Raw genomic sequence first — 21,841 nt, 5'->3', positions numbered from 1 at the left:
CGGATCCCGAGGAGGCGGGAGGCGGCGGAGGCGCTTCCGCGGAGGACGACGAATTGACGGAGCGCATCGAGTGCGCCAGGCCCGCGCCGCACCCCGCCGAGGTGGGTCCGAACGGGCGGGCGCCGATGTCCCTCCTGGAGCTGCCCCCCGAGCTGCTGGTGCAGATCTTCGGCTCGCTGCCCGGCACCACCTGCCCAGCCGGGCCCGGGGATGCACCACCTTCCGTCGCATCCTCCGCACCGACACCATCTGGAGGCGGCGCTGCCGGGAAGGTACCGCCTGCTGGGGGGTTATGGGGCGCACTGGGGTGGCTGGGGAGGAGATGGGGCCGGTGGGCGCAGGGCCTGGGAACGTCCTGGCAGGAGGCGGGTGGAGGGGAATTTCGGGCGGTGGGAAGGGGTGATGGTCAGTCAGTGCGCTGGGGGAGGAAGGAACCCTTGGGTGCCCATCTGGGAGCACTGGGGATCTGGAGGTAAAGCGAGCACCGTATTGACGTGTGCATTGCAGCAGTGCAAACAGTGGCCGTGTTCTGCACCGCCTCGGGCTGTGTTGCTGTGGCCCGGTGCTGCAGTTTCACTCCTCACCTTTACGTGATATCAGTGTGTCTGTCTGTCTGTCCCCTGTTTGTTAATGCAGCGGCTGTTTCACCCTCCACGCGCTGTCCTGCTGTGCTCATCTGTGATGCTGTCCTGCCAGGTGCTTCCAGGTCCTTTACATTCACTGTTGTTTTTCTGGTCTTGGTACCAGTGGTGAGAACTGTAGGTGTGTCAGAAAGGCTGCCTGCTATAGGCAGCAGGATGCATTAAACCTTACAGGAATGAGTTCATGCTTTATCAGCACTACCCAAGAACTCTTGGACAGTACAAAGGCTGTACTTGTAAAATATACACCAAAGCAGTCTTATTTCTCTGCTCAGCAGGGAGTGATCCCAATAACTTTAACACTTTCTTGGTGACAGGCTAATCAAATAACAGCCATTCTTTCCTTATACTCTTCGTTAGCAATTAGGTGAGAGGTGCTTCAGACCAAATTTCTGTTCTTTCCCAACACTGTGTTTCTTCTGATGTATCAGCTCCAGCTGTGGCCAGAGCACGTATTGGTGGGCTGCAGGTTTGATGGAGGTAATTCTTGTACCAAAGGCATGATGTGCAAGCCGTGAGGCCCAAATAAGCATCAGGAACTGCTGGGCATTTATGAGACTTCCTGCAGCCTTTTAATCAGTCACAATCTGAGCTGCTCTCAGTTTGGACTTTCACTTGCACGGCTCTGCACATAAGCATGAAGTGATTGCCATCGTGGTGGTACTGCAGCATTGAATGCATGCCTTTGTGTCCTGCTGTGAAAAGGAATAGGGTGAGAATATGTGTGCCTCTCCAACCGTACCCCTTATATTGATGGCCTGTTCAGTCTGAAGCTTGCTGGTGATGCCCCAGAGCTGTACTCTTAAGGAATTAGTGGTCAACTTTGACTTTGCGGCTGTCCTGTGTAAATAAAACTATTTGAGATAGGAAAAGAAAGACAATCCTGAAATGAAACGCAACAGTTAATCTCTGAGAGAGTTGCTGCAGTGCTTTGTGTGAACCAGTTTGTACCTTCATCATGGGCAGCAGCAGTGCTGGGGGTGGGAAACCCTGGCTTTGCCCATTCAGAACTGATGTTTTCCTCTTGTACTGCTGTGGGCAGGCTCACTTTTAGAACAGTCTTGAAAACGTGTTGTGAATGGTCCAAACATCCAGAGGGCTTGTCCTGAAAGTGCAGGGGTGGCTTCTCCTGGTGGTTGTCCATGGGGAGACTGCAGGGATTAACCAGAAGCTGTTGTGTAACCCTGCTGCTGTGGCTGTTAGGACTGTTGTCCTTTTATCATTGCAACTGTTTGGGGTAAACAATGTCTTTGAATTGCTTCTTTGGCAAGAAGAGGATTGCAGTTGCTTTCGTGTTGTCTATAAATAGGAGATTGCTGATCTCTGCAGTGGCAGCTGAATTAAAGCACCGTTGCTCATGGCTTGACCTACCTTGATTAGCACCTGGTAGGCCACAACTTCTACCTTAAAGCAGCATAGCAGCAGCAAAATGCTTAGAAACAGAGCAGTGGTTCAGAATAACCCCTTCTAGAACATGCCTGAAAAGGCTTTGGGTTGTAACAACAATCTTCATTAGATTTGGACCTGCAGAAGTGTCAGCCAAGCTGCTGAGGACGCTTAGCTTGAGCAAGGCTTGGAGAGTTCCTGGGGAGAAGCGTGGAAGTCTGCTCTGTGTGCTCAGTGAGGGCTGTTGGGTGGAATTCAGCTCTTCCAGGGCTCCGGAGAATCCATGCTCCCACAGTGGGAACTATTTTCTATGTTACATGGCCTTAGTAAATGAGAATGTGGTTTTAGTATGTCACAAGGCCCTAACCTGCATATCTGTATCTTTAGAGAACTGTGGTGTGCTTTTTCATATCCCACCTTGTTCTTGGTCCGGGTGCTGTCTGAAAGCCCATAGCTTGCTGTTCCTCGCTGCTGGTGGCAGGTGCACAGCACTGGCCATTCTCCAGAGGTTCTTCCCCAGATGTGTTTGTAGCTTGCAGGTCTGAAGCCACTCATCTTCTTATTTCAGGGTTTCCACAAATGCCTTCATTCATTGCAGATCACAGCTCCTCCTTTTGGTCACTACAAGCCTTCCACTGGGAGAAGTGCTTGGAAGCCTTTGGAAACAAGAAGCCAATTCCAAACTTGTCCTTCAGAAGCGCTGACCTGAGAATCTCCCATGTTTGTGGTGTCTGAAATAATCCAATAAGTTTCTATGCCTTCTGTTCTGTGCATGGCCTTGCAAACATACCTTTATTCAGGACTAATTAGAAGACACGATTAGCCAAGGCACTGTCGAACCTTAGCAGTGGTAAGGGTGTCAGGCTCTACCAGGCATCCTAATTCCCTCTGAGCTTCAGGTGTCCACATACAGTGCTTGGAGCTGCTGAGAGACACAGGGAAAAGCAGTGGTCTTTGATTGATTATTTGAAATACAGTGGAAACACTCCCTGCTTCCAGGAGATTATGTCACAGCTGCAAGGAGGGCTCTCTTTGCCATGGGCAGGGAGTAGATTACACTTAGAAAGGTGTTAGTGGGATTCATTATATCTTTCCAAGTCTTTTTGATTCCAATGCATGTGGCCATGGAAACAGCACCGTGTCGCCGTGTTTGGCACGTTTTCCAAGCACTCATTATAAACCTAATAAAACAGCCTTTGCAGCTGGTCAAGGGAGAGCTTCAAAACCAATTTCCATCCTTACTTTTGAAGCAGGATTATTTCTAACTGTATATTTCTGTTAACTCCTTAAGGTACTTGACTCAGTGAGCTGCAGCACTGAGATAAGTCCATTTTAAGGGAGCCTACCTGCAGAGAAGTGGGGTTTGCAGCTTTTGTAGCGTTTCTGCTTCCCTAGAATTTCCCTGCAGGTTGTCAAGGGCACTTGCATGAAACTGAGATAGAGCTCTGACCTCAAACCTCATCCCACCACGCTCTGTTGTTCAGGGTACGTGCTGGCAGTTATCTGTTCTGGGGCTGCTCTTGGGGTGGTTTATGGATGCAGGAGGCAAAATGGGGAGAAACGAGGGCTTCTGGGGGAAGGCTCTATGTGGGCATTGCTGTTGGCAGCGTGGAGAGGTGCCATTTGGACAGGATCCTCCGTGTGTCTCCTCCCTTTCTGATGCAGTATGAATATCTTCCGTGAGGCTGAACGTAACCTAGCTGCAATGCCTGCTGCACAAAGCCTGCCTCTTGTGTAGCCAGGTGGAAGGGCTGCTTACAAACAGCAAGCTATAGCCACCCTGCTTCCCTCAGCTCACAAGGCCTGTGACTTTCTGATCAGCTGAGGAAACATACCGTTCCCTCTGCCCCTTTGGTGCAGTTACGAGGCACACGTACCCACTTGTGCACACACGTGGACAGCAGCTGAGAGCCTCCCTGAGCCTGGCGGGGGGGGGACGAACCGTGGGATGGCTGCAGGGTGCTCTGTGTGCAGCCTCCAGCTCAGCTCTGCTTTCACAGACCTGCAGGAGGGCTGGGCTGCAGCCCAGAACTAAGAGGCTTGTTTATGCTGGGCTGGGCGCGCTTTCCTGCGAGCTCGTCTGTCTGCTCTCTGCCTAATTGTGCTTCCTCATCCTGCCTGGTGTTTGATGCATTGAGCTTCCTCTGACTTCTGCCGTGGAGGTCAGCAGGAGCTTTGCCACGGGCTTCTGCATCTTGTAATGAAGGGCAGTGCTTTTGTACCTCCTGCCCACTCTTACCTCGATTGAACTCGCTGTTTACCCAAAGCAATGTGATGCTGAGTGTGTGTGTCCCCATAGGCAGGCTGACGGTAAGCTTTGTGGTTGCTTTATCATCATGCATGTGTGCCACAAGTGCTGTATTTATAGACTGAATGATGTCGGGATTCATTCGGGGACGCTTCTGCTTTTCCCCTGCGTGAAAAATGGATCCTCGGTTTGCAGCAGTGCTTGGCAGCCCTGGTGTTTGGCACTGCTGGGGGAAGCTGTGTTTGATCTGCAGTATGGAGGAATTAGATGTCAAGGAGGATAGCTCTGCACGCTGAGATCTAACAGGAGTGCTGCAGCAGCGTGCTTGTTGCTGTGATGGGTTTTTTGGAATCTCCCTCCTCTCATTTCCTCCCTCTGCTTTCTTAAGGATTCCTTGCAGTGAGATATCAGTCCTTGCTTTTATTTCTTAGAATTTCTTAGAAGTCGGGTGTTGACTTCCAGCAAACAAAAGGAGATGATTTCATTTTGTGCTTCAAAGCAGCCTTTAAGGTCTGTGGCTTGCTTTGTTTTCAGGGCGTTCTGTGAGCAATCAAAGGCATTTGGGCAGCCCCATCTCCATCTGATCCGCTTTCATGTGTAACCATATTTGTACACGCCGATGTCTGTTTTATGTCTCAATTTCATTCTTTTTTAAGTCCCTGACCTTTTCTTCGGATCCTAATAAGCAGCTTTCTCTGGCAGGCGGCTCAGTGGGAGTAAATAATTACTACTCACTCTCATGATGTGATCGAAACGGGCACGCATTCGGAGCTGTAATGAGTACGTCTCTCACATTTCACACCCCTTGCAGTGTAGATGTCAGCCTCTGCAACTCTGCTGCGTTGTGTGTTTGTTGCAGGCATCTCTTGGAAAGTGCTGGATTCCCAAACTGCAGTGCAGTTACCTCCGGTTTTTCATTTTCTCTGCAGAACAGCAACGAGATTCTCGGATTGATGGCCTGGCTTGCAAGAGCTCACCTCACATCTCATTGTCAATCCTGCATAGCAAAGGCCTCGATGCCAGAGCTGACGTTGTTATCTGTGTCGTTGCAGAGTACGGTGTGTGTGAAAACCTGCGCAAGTTGGAGATCACAGGCGTGTCCTGCAGGGATGTCTATGCCAAACGTAAGTGATGAAGCTGCTACAGATCTGGATGTCTTTGCTCGGTACCAACTTGGAAAGCGTGTACATGTTGAATATTTATTAGGCTTTGACAGTGGGAGTTATTCAGACTCGCTTTCTAATGGCAAAGGCATCTGTGAAGCTGAGACGTTTGGGATTTTATTTAATACTGAGCAGATAGAGAGAGCTGGGACATCTGTCCTCCAATCCTCTGGTAGAAGAAGGCACAGAATTTAAGTTTCTTGTGGAGCGTAATGAAGGTTTTTCATCATTTCCCATTTGTTTTACCTTGTTCAGATCTCGCTGAGGAATTAAGCGATGTTTCTCTATTCAGAGGCTGCCAGTACCCCAGTGTGACTTAGGTTAAGGCCGGTCCCAGTGAAAGGATGCCATTCTATGCTGCCAGTGGGAAAGAGCTGTTGGTGGGAGTCCTTTGGGCTGCTCCTGGAGGAGGAGGACATGGCAGGGCTGGGCTCTGCTCAGGTGCCGCTGTTTTAGGGATGGCTGTGGCAGTGGGACCTCAGATTCAGCGGGCACCTACCTTGCAGAAGGCACATCTGCTATCTCGTGGTTTGGGGGGTGTCAGAGAGAAGAAAGCAGGATGATCTGTGGCCCAAGTGGAGGCAAGGATCCATGTGAGGCTGTCTCCCTGTCACCAAATCTTGTCCTTTGCAGTCAGAAGTTGCTCTGAGAGCTTTGCTCAGCCTGCAGGAGATCCTATATCAGCACTATCAAGCTGTGTTGTCCTGGTTCCACCACCACATATTTTGTAAGGGTTTGTAGTCCTCAGTATAAAGAACAAGATTTAACCTGTGGTTTCTGGCTGTTCAGATAAGACTCTGTTTTATATGGCAAAAGCAGTAACTGTCCCAAGTTGCAATCATGAGAGGTCTCTATAGGCTTTGCAGAGCCAAAAACCATCTCAACTTCTACACTTGCTTTATTTGCTGAGCCTTGAAGCAGTGATTGCCTCAAGCACTGGTCTTCCTGCAGGAAAGGAACAACTTCTGGGTTTTAATCTTCCCTATTAGACTTGCTGAGCATCCTCAGGTAAAACTACTTTATCACCCACTGCCTCTGTTTGTGCTCATGAAATGAAAGCGCTCAGCTTGTCTGGGTGGGAGGGTTGGGTGATGCTGAGCCAGCTCTTGCAGACGTGGTCAGCACTGGAGGCCCTACTGCCATTCTGCAGATTTCCAGAGTCTGATAAGACTTGTAGGACAGGTCTGTTGTCAGTCTTCCCTTCCACTGCTGTAGTTTCTGCATCCGCAGCATCACAGGATGTATGAGGACTACCTCTGCAATGGTCTGTACCGCGTTCCTGGGGAAGGACTGTGCTGTGCCCTTGTCCATTCATATCCACTCAGCAATCCTAGCCAGTATGGTTGCTAACCAGGGTTAGCCAAGACTGGTGAGTGTGCTTGGCAGCCTTCTCTGGCTTCAGAAGATGTGCTGTCCTAGCTCTCCTGCTCAGATTTACAGAACATTTAGTGGGTTTGGAACAGTTTCCTGGTGGTGACCCCCCACCACCACCATTTTCTCTGCTGTCCCATAAACCTCCTTAATTGCGGAAGAGTTAATTTGGAGCTACTGGGGGATGTCACCTAAGCTTTTCTGTGCACTAAATGTACTTTTGCAGGAAACAGTGTGGGAATTGAGATCCGGTGTTAGAGAGCAGCACTAACCCAAGAGCTGGGCTGCCCTCTGTGCAGTTACTTCTCAGACAGCGATGCTCGCTGCTGTCCCCCCACAGAGCTTTGGGGGGGGACCGCTTTTACTTCCCTGGATGTCATTTGTAAATGTTATCTTGGGTAATGCTGAACATGCCAAATTCTGTGGCAGTAACCCTGCTAACTGGCTGTGCCTGAGGAAGCAAATTGGAAACCACTGACTGATGCACCGCAGCTGGAAACGAAACGAGAAGGGAGCTGATCCAGGTTCATCGTAAGGTGACGGTGGAGCTGAGTTCTCTGGCACTTACCCTGCTGTGTCTGTTCAGGTATAAACCCACGGGTGAAGTCGGGACGTTTTATGAAAATCCTTCCCGACTACGAGCACATGGAGTACAGAGATGTTTACACCTGCCGTACGTACCCTGCTGGTTGATGCTTCCTGCACTGAGCACACACGAGATGCTGCATGGAGTGTGACGTTGCTTTGAGCAAATTGTTTTGGGTTGGATCTTGGGATAGTGTGGAGGGTTTCATGAGCGGTTCAGAGAATCGTAGAATGGTCTGGATTGAAAAGGACCACAGTGATCATCTAGTTTCAACCTCCCTGCTGTGTACAGGTCACCAACCAGCAGACCAGGCTGCCCAGAGTCACATCCAGCCTGGCTTTGAATGCCTCCAAGGATGGGGCATCCACAGCCTCCTTGGGCAACCTGTTCCAGTTCTTGTGGAGCAGTCTGACCCTTCAGTCTGCTGCTCAGCTTTTCTGCAGGTGTTCAGGTTAGTGCTGATCACATTAAACCAGCGAGGGAAGCCTGTGCTGCTTGGTGTCTGGAAGGAGTATTGAGCTGTCTTTCATGCTCCTTAGGGAAGGGGAATAAGGTCACTTTGCAAACTCAGGTTACTAATTCACAAGTGCTTGGGAATGGAGTTCTTCCACACGTGCTAATGGGAGGAGTGAATGCTGCACACTCACCTGTGCTGAAGAAGACAGCTGAGCATGGGCCATTCAGAGAAGATGCACAGCAGGCCGTGCTGACGTTGTCTTTAATGCAGGTCACAAGAGAGAAGCAGTGACAGCTCTGCTGCAGGAATCAGTACAAATTTTCAGCTTTTATAGGTTGCTGCCTGGGTGCTTGCCCTGAACAAGCTGGTTGTGGTGGCTCTGAAATGGCATTTTGTGCTGTTCCCTCAACTGCAGCCCCAAACATCTGAAGTCTCAAGCTGCTTTTCTGTAGAGGCACGGCGTGTCACTTGGGGAACAGCCAGCGTGGTTTACAATGTCATTGCCTGTTTCCCCTTTTTTCCCCCCCACCCAGCTGTTAAACCTTCCTTAGCAGGGTTGACTGTGGCCACAATACATGAGCCAGCTCAGCTCAGATTGCTTTCTCCAGGTTTTCAGCACTCCTTGGCGATGCTTTGCTCTGAGCAACTGGCTGAGAGCTGCTTACATTCTTCCAGCTCAGTTTGCTTATAGACGTCTTGCTTCGATCCCTCGTTGGGCTTTTGCACTTATTTCTGCCTCGTCCTCAAAGCAGACACAGGCAGTGTAATGGGATTTAGCTAAAACAGAGGGGTATGAAAGCACGTGCCGTGCTCCTGATTTAATAACCCATTCTGGGGTTGGGAGTGCCTTCCCACGCCGACGGTGTTTGGTGCTGTGCAGGCTCTGCCGTGTCTGCTTGGATCGCTGGGCGTTTGCTCTCTGTCACTCCTTGTCCTGTGTGCCCTGTGGCTCTGGTGAAGCGCACAGGCATCAGACTTTGCCCAGGCAGCTCCTGTGATGGGAGCTGAGGCATTCGCTGCTCACCCCAGCCCTTCCCAAGCTGCTTTTCCATCCGAAGGGCTTGCAGGGCTGCGTGTGGCAGTATGGTAATAGCCTGCCTGGGTGGGAGTGCTGCTGAAGCTTCCCAGGGGTGTATTTCTTGTTCTGCTTGGTAGCACACGGGCTCAGAAGTTTGGATAGGCGACAGACTTCTTCAGGACTGAGAAGAATTGGAGGTCTTGTGCGTAGCGGAGGAAAGCAAGCTTTGGAGAGCAGCCCAAGTGCTGCTGCGCTCTGAGGAGCGGGGAGGGAAGCAGCTGTCGGATCCATCCGTCTCCTGCCATGGGGAAGCCAGGGCTGGAACTCAGCAGTGGGTTTAGCTGCAATCCTGAGACTTCGTAGAAGGGAAAAACAGTCTCCCTCAGGCCTGAGAAAGGGAATTAGGGTTTTGCTTTGAGTCTTGTTGGGGCCAGCTGGCTCAGCTCTGGGTAACCCTCCCTGCTGTTCTCATCCACCGTGGAAGTTCTCTGCTTTGCTGTAATAAAAACACCCCTCCAGTCTTCCCTCTTCCAGGTACTTAAGGGAACAAAGCTGCACTGAAACTCAGTTCTTCCTGTATGATTGACATGAAATAAAAACCATTATCCATTCACGCTGGTTCTGTAAGTTGTGTCTTTCCAAATTGGCCAGGAGCATCCCTGTGACACAGAGGTCTTAGAAGTAACCTATGTCCTGTTGTTCCCACGCAAGGTGCTAGACTGTGTGTGCCACCTGCACACAAAGGTTACTGGTTGTATCTGAAAACTATATGGACAAAAAGCATGGCTGTAAGGCTGGGAGAGGAGGCAGGGAACATCTCCAAGCTTCCCTTAAGATGGTCCTGCGTAGGCATCATCCCCAATTCAAAGAAGTTTTCCTGTTTGCCCTTTAATTTTGGCGTGATTGAAAGTGAACCCAACTCAGAGATGAGGAGCAGAAGCCTCCTGTGCTGCAGCAGCTGTGAGAGGGGTTGGGCAGCAGCTTCTGGGCACTGCTGACATATAGCAGCTTGCTTTGAGTTCCGCAGCTCCCGAGCTGGCATGGTGTGTGCGCTTTGCCCCGCTGTTTATTGGCTGTTTTGAAGAAGGATGCTTAACTCTGGAGGCAAGTTTGTCCCTGCAAGGAGGGGAAATTCCCATAATACTCACATTTCCCTATTCTTTACCGCCTCTGTGTCTTTATTTTCTGTTGCTTTGCAGCGTGAGGCATCAGGTGCGTTTTTGGTAGCTGGAGGTGGTGGATACTTGATTTGTGTTTAGCTCTGGATATGTCGTGTGATCTGCAGAGGTCTCCCACTGAGGTATCTGCTGGTGTGAGGTCCTGGGAACAAACTCCTGCCCCTGCAGTGCAGCAGGGCTTCAGAGGACAGGAAATCCTCGTGAGCTCATGGGAGGCCTCAGTTCAGAAGTGGTTGGGTGCAACCTTCCTCACTTCCTTACAATGCTGTTGTGGGTGGCATTGGTCAGCGTGGTGTGCAGTTTGGTGATAAGTCTCTTTTTCCCTTTATTTCTTTCCCCCCCCACATTCTTATCTCTTAGCTCATTAATGCTGACATCAGTGTCTCACTGTTCCCCAGTGCTGCACCGATACCGACACATCCTGGGGTTGTGGCAGCCGGACATTGGGCCCTATGGGGGACTGCTGAACGTGGTGGTGAGTACCTCATCCTGGGGCTGTGATGGAGGGCTGAACCTTTTGAATGCCCCTTCACCACCTGCGTGGTGTTGAGAACTCTAAACAGCAGCACTCAAGCACGTGGTCGGTGCCCACATCGCTCCTTGGATCTTTGCACCTCCTTTTCCAGGCAGTCCTATTGTTTTTCAGCTGCAGGAACACACAGGAAGATGTGAGGGATGTTTTAGGGCAAGGCTTCATTTAGAATCTAATGCTGCTATTCTGGGGGCTGGCACAGTGCTTTGATACCACAGAGACTTCAGTGCTGGCCCATTACCTCGTGCTTAACCTTTGCCTGCATCTGAACATTTTGCAAAAGGTTTTGACCTTGTGTTTGTGCACCTCACCTTTCTGTACTTTGCCATCCTTTGCTGATGCAAGACTCGTGGAGCCTCCCAGCCCTGCTGGGGAGAGCAGTTAATGAACAACCTCGATGCTGTATTACTGAGACTGGGCGAGAAAACTGCCAGAAGCCCTTACTCTTTGCACCCCAGGGTGCAGTAGGTGGCAGGGTGACCCATAACAAATAACCAGGGCCACTGCTGCTCTGTGCTTACGATTTTGCAATGCTCTATTTCATAAACTGATAGAAGAGTACATCCAAGTGCTTACGTGATGCTGTGACCTTACAAAAACAGGTGTGCCCTCGTGGCACTGCTCTGCTGTCCTCTCAAATCTCTGCTCAGAAAATATCCTTTCTCTGGAACTGTGGGGCTGGAAGGGAAGGATTCTGTTAGACCTGCAGGAGGAGAACTGGCGCTTGTGCTTCTGTGCTGAGAGGATTGTTGCTTCCTGTGCTGCCCGTGAATAATAGAGCCAAATAATTCCTCATCCAGGAGGAGCAGATAATCATGAGAAGCAGAACTCTGAGAATCTGCCAGCAGGAGCTCTCAAACTAATTAGAGCTTGACTTGCTGTGTGGTCTCTCCCTCCGGATCCTGTGCACCAAGCATCCGTCACAAAGTCCTTTGCAACAATAAAAGCCTGATGATTTTCCATTGGTGCAGAAAAACCTCATAAAGAAACCCTCTCTCTCTTCACCAGGGGTGTGCTGTGAGTGCATATGGTCTGGTTTAATTGCTGGAAAGCAGTTTGGAAATGCAGCAAGCTGTTCTGCAGCTCTTGCCCTGTTGTAGTATAGGCGCCAGAGCTGTTTGCTGTGAACTCCAAAGGACGTGAGCAAGGCTGATGCTGTGTGTGTTGTTTCCCATCCCTCTGCAGGTGGATGGTCTGTTCATCATTGGATGGATGTACTTGCCACCTCACGACCCTCACGTCGATGACCCGATGAGATTCAAACCTCTCTTCAGGATCCATCTCATGGAGAGGAAATCTGCAACGGTTGAGTGTATGTATGGCCACAAGGGACCTCATAATGGCCACATCCAGGTGAGCTCCTCCAGCGTTTGCAACAGCACTGTGCTGGGGGCAGTGTGTGTGTGTGTGTGTGTGTATGTGCACGTATGTGCCTTGGCTGTAGAAGCAGATTGAACAAAAGACAGGATACGGCCCTGGGATGTAACAGCAATGTGTTCAGGTTGAAATAAAGGACGCACAAAGTGGCCTTGTTCAGCTGCTGGGTGCATCCACGCAGACCTGCTTGGTTTTCCAGTGCTAAGTGAGACTGTAGGAAGGCGACTTAGCATCATCCGTTCAGCTGAACGCTTTGTAAAGCTTCTTGTGAGGCTGCTTCCTTGTCCTTAAAATAAAAAACAACTCAGAGAAGCAGCATAAGATCTTTCATTAGAATTCCCTGGGTTTGTTATGGCTGTTAGTTCTCTGTCCTATAGCTGATGCATTGAGTATCTCTTAATGAGATCTCTCCCATGCCTAATTCAGTAACATTTGTTGTGCAAAGCATTTACTCTAAGCAGTCATAGTTAAGCCATCCCAGGCATCTCTCATCAGGTCTGTAACCTGTTCATTTCTCCTCCATGCTAACTGCAGATAGTGAAGAAGGACGAGTTCTCCACCAAATGCAACCAGACAGATCACCACCGCATGTCAGGGGGGAGGCAGGAGGTAAGAGTGCTGCACCGGCTTGAAGCTGTGTGTGTGTCCCTTCTCTGAAGATAAAGCACTGCTGTCTTATCTAAGCCTGTAACTAATGCACTGATCCATGTATCTGAACGTACTTGAAAGCACAAGCTGGTAGCCTGAGGCTGATTTGCTCTCATCTTCTCTTGAGTGTGTGGAATTGATTCTCATTTGAATCAGAGCTTGAAGTGGGCACGCATAAAGACCTGCAGGATCTTAGGGAGCTCCTGCATGCACTGAGGTTTGATGTAAGGATTCAGTGGATGGGATCAGCTTACAGTGCACCTGGGTGGACGCCTGGCCCTGCCTCAGTGTGTAGCAGTGTGAGAGCAGGCTGCTCCGTCCATCCAGCTGAACAAGGCAGAGGTTTAGAGTTAGGGTTTCCCAGCAAGGTGCCGTTTTCCCCACTGCTGTTGGATCCTGAGCACCTGTGCTGTGGTGCTGGTCCTGTTTGTTAGCAGGGCTGCCTGGAGAAAGGCAGCAGTATGCACTGCTACCCTCTCCAGTCATTGATCTCTGCAGTACTGCTGTCTGTATAATGAAGATCTTTCCTAATGTTGAGCACCAGCTGCATTTGAATATGGGTTTGTCAGCGGGGCACCTTTCTACTGCTTGTCTCCTTTGTTGAGGGATTAAAGCTCCATTTATTTGTTTACCCCGTGACTGTGTAAGGCATACCCAGCAAGGCAGATCCCTACCTCAGCCTGCTCCAAGCTGTAGATGTAACTGTCAGGATGGAAGCCTTCAGCTCGTAGCTGCTCCAGGCATTGCAGCTCACTCAGCATGACAGACCTGATCCTTTTCTTACTCCTAACGTGTGCTTTAAGATGTCTGCCTGCTAATGGGAAACAGCTGGGTGAGAGGTTTCATTAAGTGTTTTCTGCTTCTGCAGCAGATGAGAAATGCTTTAATACTTTCAAAGCACCGTGTTAAGGATGCGTGGCATTATGGTAATTGGGGGATCTGGCTTTAGAAGATAAAGCAGGTTGGGAATGTTGCTGGGTAGGCTGCTATCTCAGTGTAAGCTGTTAGCACGCTAACTCATGTGAGGGTATTAACTTGTCAGAGCTGGTGTGGAGGGACTTCAAGAGGTTTTTTTTTTCAGATTTAGATGCATCACTATTATATGAGCAGGATTTAACCCCCTAAATCTTCGGTGCTTTTCAGAAGCTTCCCCTTTTGTGTTTAGGGTAGGGCACAGGAGCGGGCTGTTATGGGTGCACAGATGGGTTCCTGAAGGATAAATCAGGACATAGCAGCAGATCAGCTGATTTGCAGTAACAGGTCACGCTTGTGCTTTTGTTCTGAGGAGTCACATTGGTACACACAGTGTTTATGTGAAGGGAAGCCTGTCTTTATGGTGCAGAGCCTTGCTAGTGGTGCAGTCACCATGATGACTGTTAAATGGTTTTCCAAGCCTTCTCTGCAGCAATGTTTGCTTTTTCCCAACTCCCCCCCGTACACAGCTGTCAGTGTGTGCCCTCTCTGTGCTCAGATGGGGAACTGTACCCATGTGGCACAGTTGCAAGTGAAGCATCTCTGTCTTCCTACAGGAATTCCGGACGTGGCTGCGGGAAGAGTGGGGTCGCACGCTGGAGGACATCTTCCATGAGCACATGCAAGAGCTCATCTTGATGAAGTTCATCTACACCAGCCAATATGAGTAAGGGCACCAGCTCTTTTTAGGTATTAAGGCTGCTGCAACTACCAGACCACATTAGATCGTTTCTTCTGAAAGTGGGGTCCTTGTGATGACCTCTCGCAGCCAGAGGAACGTCAGTTTGTTTGGGTTCTGCAGGCTCTGTGCAAAGATAGGGGGCAGAGAGATGGAGGTTTGTTATCACTGCTTCCATTACACGTTTGCTAAAATAGCTAGGCATGGTATTTGAGCCATCTGATAGTGTTCGTTTTGAAGACAGAGCCAAGTATCTGTGATCCTGAGGGACTCTTGTTGAGTAACAAGGCTACCAAGCATATGCTTTGTGGTGCACTAGGCAGAAGTGACACAGTCCTCGAGGACTTTTCTTGACTATCACTCCAAAGTTGTAATAGCAGACATTGAGGTACGCTTTGCTCCTTAGGTCCTCCAGCACTGCCAGGGAGCGTTTCTGAGGCCTTCTGTGGCCTTGCAACAGGAGCATCCTGGTGTGCCAGCAGGGACTGGTGGAGGGAAGTGGAGGGAGGTGTGTTTGCACGTGCCTGAGACAAGGTCTGCAGCTTGTTGTAACACTGAGAGCACACATCCTGCCTCTGACGTGATGACAACCCAGAGCTGTCTCAGGGAGCTGACTGCAAACGCGTTCTTCATGCCTGGGAGTCTTCTCTTAGCTTCTCTGTCCTTTCCTTTCGCACAGCAACTGCTTGACATACCGACGCATCTACCTCCCTCCAAGCAGCCCTGACGACCTCATCAAGCCAGGTCTCTTTAAGGGGACGTATGGGAGCCATGGGCTGGAGATTGTCATGTTGAGCTTTCATGGAAGGAAAGCCAAGGGGACTAAAATCACTGTGAGTGTGCTTTCCCTTCTCTCACCCGCTTGGTAAATTAATCTTTCATTGATGCCGTGGATCCATAGGAGAAAGGAGAAGTAATCAGGTGCTGCGACCCCAAAGCTTATTTCCTTGTGGGTGTTGGTGCCATTTGTGGATCTGAACGTGTGCCAGCGTAGCTACAACTTGCTCTGCAAAGCTTTTCACGGTGCTACTGGCTCTCCCTCCCTTTTCTGTCTTTATGAGCTACTTTCTGTGAGCAACTGGTAGCAGATGATCGGAGATCACTCGTGCATCAGGGGAGCAGGTACCAAAAGGCAGCAGCTTTTTGCTGGTGCCAAGCTGGTGAGCTCCCTCCTGTCTGCAGGGAGTGATTCTGACACAATGTTGATGTGCTGATGCTTTCTTTCATCCTTGCAAGTACAGCCCAGCTTGTAGCATTTGGTCTAACATTCTTGTTTGTGGCAGGCACAGAGAATTCAACGAACAAAGCCTGATGTCTTTTGTTGACGGGTGTAGAATAGGGTGAACTGTGTAGAAGCCAGGTGCGGCACCCTGCCCTGCAGCCGCTTTGTTTCTTCCCGTCTCCAGGGAGATCCCAACATCCCAGCCGGGCAGCAGACTGTGGAGATAGACCTGGCTCACCCCCTGCAGCTACCTGACATCGAGAACCTTCGTGATTTCAGTGAGCTCTCTCGCATTGTCCTGGAGGTGCAGGAGCAGGTGCGGCGGGAGGAGCAGGAGGAGGAGCAGCGCAGGGAGGACGAGGATCGCTTCCAGCAGGCTGCCTCCTCACCTGCTGCACAGCCCCAGGGAGGAGAAGGTGCCGAAGGGGAAGAGACTACGGCTGTGGCAGAGCTGGCAGCCCAGGACAAGGCTCCAGCATCCCAGCCCTTCGTGCTGCCCATGGGGGTGATATCGAGGAACGAGGACTACCCCCGGACCTGCCGCATTTGGTAATGGGGGCGAGTTGTTTTGTGCCGTTTGCTTCTTGAAACTGGAAGAGTTAATCTTTGAAGCACGTGCTGTGTTTGTTTGCCCTTTACCTGCACGCGGATCTCCCAGCCCTTTGTGCTCAGCCTTTCTTTCTCTGCTGCCCTCTTCTTACTCTCTTTTGATCCTTTTCTTTCTTAACCATGCTGCCATCTGCAATCCTGCTTCCTTTGTAGATTGCTTTTTATCCTCCTAGAGCTAGCACCTTTCTATATTTTACCTTTTTATCCCCTCCAAGGGCTGCTCAGCTCCTATATTCGGATATCTGAGCTGCTTCCTGTTCCTGTGTGTCATTTGTGTTCCTTGGCTGTGGGAACACAGTGCTCCCTCCCACCTCTCCCTGGCATCTGCTGCCTTGGCACCAAATCTGCAAGGTGCTGAGCAGCGTAAGCAGGAGGTGCAGGTACACAGAGAGCCTCGTGGAGCGGGGCCTGGGCTCAGTGAAGCAGCATGCTAAATGAGGTGTGGAAACAGAGCCCAGAAGCTGAGGCTTAGGCAGGTGACCTTCAGCCAAACATCTGTGCTCATGGAAAAGCTTACCAATAGCTGGTTAATCCCAGAAGGCCCCTGCTGTCACACGCAAGCTGTGTTTGAATCAAACCCTGCTCCACCTGCTGCCTGCTTGGAGGTTAGACTGACCTTTACTCCTCCCCAGCTCCTATTAAGATTTTCCTTTCTTGCCTTTCCCCTGGCTTTGTCGCAAGATTTCCCTCTCTGGTCGCCCTCTCCCCATGTGTTTTCTTTCCTTTGAGGGCTGTCTGCACCTAGGTTGATCTCTGAGTTGCAGAATTAAATAAATCTCAGTTGAATCACTGGCCTGAGCTGCAGAAGAGCTCATTCTCGCTTTGCAGGTGTTAATTAGAAGCCAGAAGCTTCTAGGAGTGCTCAGATAAATATACATAGCAATGAATAGCTTTCTGTTTTTGAAATGAAATCAGCCAGTGTTTTGTGATGTGAACCAAATGAATTGGTTCCTCCCTGCTCTGCAGCAGCGTGTTTGGCTCTGGATTGATCGTATTCTTATTAAAAACTGTTAAATATTGGGTAATTTTGGCCGTTCCCAAACCTTTCTTTGCTCTTCTCTCCCTGCAGTTTTTACGGGACGGGGCTCATTGCTGGCCATGGCTTCACCAGCCCCGAGCGAACGCCCGGTGTTTTTGTGCTCTTTGACGACGATCGCTTTGGATTCATCTGGCTGGAGCTGAAGTCCTTCAGTCTGTACAGTCGGATCAAAGTCTCCTTCCAGAACGCCGAAGCGCCTTCCCGTGAGGCTTTTGATGAAATGCTGAAGAATATTCAGTCGTTGGCTACTTGATGGGTGATTTGTGATGGACAGGGCTAAGGGCTGCAAAGGCTGTTGCGCTCCCCAACCAGAGATATGCTGGGGATTCCTTGCTCTTCGTACCTCTGAAGGAAAGCATGCACTTTTAATAAAGCCTTTTTATCCCCCAATGTACACACCCCTGTTAAAATATCCACGAGTGCCCTTTCCTCCCTGCTGCCCCTCACTGCTCCCCTAGCAGTCCTTGGTCTGTAGCATAGCTTTGAATAGCTGAAGGGATCCTGCAGAGGAGGACACGGAGCTTTCTTATTGCAAAAAAAAAAAAAGAATGTACTGGAAGAAAAATAACTGAAGCTCAGAGTTGGATCACAGAACAGCTAATTAACTGGATGGACACGAACCCTCTGCAGTGGCCATTAGGAGTTTCCCATGGAGCAAGCTCTCCTTCAGGGAGGGGATTCATTTAAGCCTTTGCTGTGCTCCGGGCCTGTCTGTCCTCTTGGGAGAACTGCTTTACCCTCCTGCAAACTGCTCAATCCCCTGCTGCAGACTGGCTGGCTGCTTAATGTTAATTGCATCGGCGCCGAGCAAGCACGTCCTCCTCTCCAGAAACCTTTCTCTGGGTGCTGCATCATCAAGAGGGGCTGGTGTGTCATGTACCTGCATCTCTGGCTGAGTAATTAGAGAGGGTCGTTTCCTTGTGAGAAATCCCCCGTTGGGCAGCAAGGGGAGGGCTCCCCTGGGAATGGCTCCTGAAGGTCGATGGCTGTGCTGTCCCTGGGGCTCAGGGCTGCTTCCCTCAGCGCAGGGGGTTCTTGTTTCTCACAGGAGCTGGGTACAGAGCTGCAAGTGGGAGTGAATAGCAGAAGCTGCTGCATTCAGAACTGCTTTTGTAGCTGAAAGCTGGGCCTGAAATCTAACGGAGGGGGGGGGAAAAAAAACAAGGGTGAAATAAACCCCAATGCAGCCTTTTGAGTCCTGTCTGTGCTGGGCAGCAGGAATGCTGTCACTGGTACTGCTGCGACCTCAGTTATCAGGTTGCCCTGTGCAGTGAGGAGTTCTGGTGTCTGTGGCTCACTTTGTGGTTGGTGCTGACAGGTTGATGCTGCTGCTCTGCTCACGAGACCCTTCTGTTCCCTTTCTAGCCACGCGTGTTTCATCCCAGATGATTGCTGCTCAGAAATCTCCTGGGCTCAGTTTCTTTCCAAGATGCCTCTGTGGGCTGCTGTTGGGAGAGCCAGGTTCCCCACAGGCCGTAATTCTGCTCAGCAATGCAGCGTAGGAAAATCCTGCCCAGCTAATGTACAAATTGTGTCTTGTGCTCCAAACCATCCCAGCACATTTCGTTATTAATCCTCTCTCTGTAGGAGGAGATAATTGGGATCTTTGTGTGAAGAAGAGAGCAGTTGGTGAGGAAGGCCTTGGTCGGAAGTAAAACGCGTCCTCTGTTGCAGATCCTCCCCAGGGATGAGGTGGGTTTGTCTAACAGAACTCCGCAGGTTTTGGTCTGTAAACGTGTTGTGCAGGAAGGATTTGAGCCCTCTCTTAGGGAGCACTTTGAGCAGCTTTTCATCCTCCCTGTCAGAAGGGCTTTTTGCCATTTCTGGCTCTGGAGCGTTCCCTCGGGCTGCGTGAGATCTGAGCCTCCAGCAGAGATTTAGAGCAGAAGGTCACATCCATCACAGGATTAACCTGTCTCTTTGGGTAGAGTTTCACAACCCTCTGGGAACATGAAGGCGATTTGGGGCGCTTTTTTCTTTGCTTCCTGCCGCCTCGTCAGTAGTGGAAAAGCTGGCTGTGTGTTAGAGGTGAGGATCCGAAATGCTGTTCCCGTCCTGGTGAATAAAGCTGCAACAGGAGTTTCTGAGCAGCCTGCTGGAGATGTGCCTGTTGGTGTGGGCAGAAGGAAGGGCTGGCTGTGGTCTCGCCCCTGTGCTGTGCAGGGCTGGGAGAGAGGCAGGGAGCTGAGCTGGAGGGCTGAGAGAAACCCCCTTGGGCAGCTGGTTTAAAATCACTTGTCCCTAAAAACCACCTCTGCTTCCATCAGCGCCGTGCCTGTGGTTCTGATTTCTGCATTCCTCCTTCCCACAACATCCCCGCTCGCCTGGCGAAGAAGAGACATAAGACAACCCTGCACTTCTGCGTAGCTGCCTTAATAGCTTTTGCTTTTCTAAGATTGCAAATGAGCCTGTGTTGTGCTGCAAGCTCGGCCTGGGACCTGAAGCGCTGCCTCGTGAGTACAGACACTGGCTTCAGCAGGTGTCTCCTGTAACCTGCTGTGTTGGCTCAGCTGAATGCGTAAAGGCAGCATGAATATGATTCAGTGCTGTGTCACGGAGTGCTTTTAGGAGTTGCGAGCTGCAGCTCGGCTTCTCCTTGCTGCCAGAGCCTGCCTTGGGCAGCAGGTGGCAGGAGAGCTTTGCTCGGTCCGGGTTTTGCTGCTTGCACAAGGACGCTCAGGATGGCTGGCGTGGATCCCCTCTGAAGGTGAGAGCTGCGTGTTGGGAAGTGCTGCCTTCCACGTGTCAGCTCTGCCTCCGTGGGTTTGTGCTGTACCTGCCTGGCCTCAAAGTGTCAGAGCGTGCCGGTCCTGATGAAAGGCAAACCTGCCGTGGCTTTATTCTGCCTAGAGCAGAGGCGGTGAAAATAGCGAGCCCTGTATCCGTGCTCCTCCTTTCCCTTCCCTGTTCACCTTCTGATCCTCGAGGCCTGGCAGGCTGTTGGGATGTGGCAGCGTTTGGCAGGGTGGTAACAAACTGCTGCTGCTGTGCCCTGGTTCTTTTCGCTCTGTGCAGGAAGAACTTAGGGAGGGCTGCCTTTGCATCTCGGCTCCAGATGCTGAGAAAGATGGAAAACAACCTGCCTGGGTAGGAATCCTCCTGGTGGAAACGTTCTGCAATAAACACAGTGCTTGCAATTAGATTGCAGAGCAGCACTGCCCCAGTAGCCACAGCGTCTAATTAACTCCAATTTAGGAACTTGAAGCAAATGACTTACGTGCTCAGACTGTGTTGTGCTCCTGGGTTGTGCTTTGTGTTGTCAAAACACACGGCTTTGGCCAGCTGGAAAACACAAGCATCAGAGATCCTCCTCCAGCCCATTTGTTTGTGTTGGGCCCGATAGCACTGCTATAAATGCACTGTGACAGCGCTGCGGTTGTGCTATTTCAGTCCGTGCTGCCTCGTCAGGTGTTTGTTTTGTGGCAGGAGGAGCAAAAAGGGTGGAACCAATTGTGACTTGGGCTGCCAGCTTTCCTCCGTGGTGACACTGAGCCGCGCGGTGGGACGGGTGGCAAATAAACAGGGAAGTTGTGTTGGGGAGAGGGCAAATCCACGTGCAAGCTTGCTTGGAGGTGTAAACAGCAGGAAAAGGCTGCAGCTGGCTCAGCGTTTGCCTTCAAAAGATGGCTTTTTATTGCTTTTTATTAATAAAAAAACCTAGTGAAACTTAATGGGAGTGTTGGGTGTCGTGTGGAAATGGGGTGTGTTATCTCAGCTAGCTAGTTTAGGGAATGATGGTACATTAACTGTCTCGTAGCTGGGTGCTCGTGTGGCTGATAAGCTGTTGTGCTCAGCTGCCAAAGGGCTGCAGGTCAGGCAGGCGGCACTGCTTGCAGTTGGGCAGCGACACTTTGGGGATGTGGGAGGCAGCTTACCAGCATGTGAGTGCTGCTGACTTTGTGCTGAATTAACATGTACCATCACAGCTTTTGGTTTGGATTGCAGTCTTTTGGATTTTCACAGAAAAAACACTCGGATCAGCCGAGCTCATTAGCTTAATTAAAGCGATCTGCCCTTTCTTTCATTGCCTAGTGTTCCTACTTGCCCCAAGCAGGAGTACCCTGTGTGTTTTGCACTCCCCACTTTATCCAGCAGGCTCTCAGCATCAAAACGTCTCTCTGAAGCTGCTCTCGGTGAAGTGAAGGTGAAGCAGCAGAACCCAGCTGTGTGCAGAGGGGCAAGGTGAGCTTTTCTTCCCCAGTGCCTCTGCACATCCAGCACCTCTTGTGGTGCCACGTGAATGTGAGAACTGAGGTTTGAATGACTCAGCTGCTCTGCCTGCATCCCCAGCCGCGGGTTGGGGTTCTGCTGCCCTTTGCTTTGTGGGTTGGAGAGGAACGAGCTGTGCAGAATCCAGGTGTGACTTTGTGACACTTTGCCTCCTTCATCCCGGCGAAATGCGAAAGCCGAGCGGAATCCATGTGGTACTTTTACACCTGATTGTTGTTACCCAAGGAACCTTTTCCAATTTCAAATAATAAAAAAAAAAAAAGGAGGTTTTGTGAACTTATTTCTGTTTGCTGCTTCTGTTTTGTTCCAGAGAAAAGCATCAGATGGGCCTCACCTTTCTGCTGCGTGTATTTGGTGAGCAGTGTGCACCTCGTGCTGCAGAATCCAAGCTCTTTGCAGCCCGTTTTCTGTTCTTTCCCCCTCCATCTGCCACACACAGCTCCTGCTTTACCAAAAAAGCGATGATGTTGAAGACATCATTGAAG

The 21,841-nt window shown here is 50.6% G+C and overlaps 1 protein-coding gene across 1 annotated transcript; it reads left to right on the top strand.

Moving 5' to 3' along the window:
* Nucleotides 1-6: 6 nt before the first annotated feature.
* FBXO31 (F-box protein 31) lies at nucleotides 7-20,797 on the top strand. The gene is given in 11 exon segments (XM_031555470.1): nucleotides 7-186; nucleotides 189-272; nucleotides 5,328-5,399; nucleotides 7,396-7,482; nucleotides 10,447-10,523; nucleotides 11,766-11,933; nucleotides 12,492-12,566; nucleotides 14,135-14,244; nucleotides 14,936-15,089; nucleotides 15,663-16,027; nucleotides 17,157-20,797. Coding segments are annotated over 11 exon segments (1,476 nt in total). The 5' UTR covers nucleotides 7-125; the 3' UTR covers nucleotides 17,380-20,797.
* Nucleotides 20,798-21,841: the final 1,044 nt, after the last annotated feature.

The sequence above is a fragment of the Meleagris gallopavo genome, chromosome 13 (genome assembly GCF_000146605.3).
Source record: "Meleagris gallopavo isolate NT-WF06-2002-E0010 breed Aviagen turkey brand Nicholas breeding stock chromosome 13, Turkey_5.1, whole genome shotgun sequence".
In the NCBI taxonomy this organism is placed as follows: Eukaryota; Metazoa; Chordata; class Aves; order Galliformes; family Phasianidae; genus Meleagris; species Meleagris gallopavo.
The sequence above is the reverse complement of the archived record's forward strand: the minus strand, read 5'-3'. Positions and strand labels throughout refer to the sequence as shown.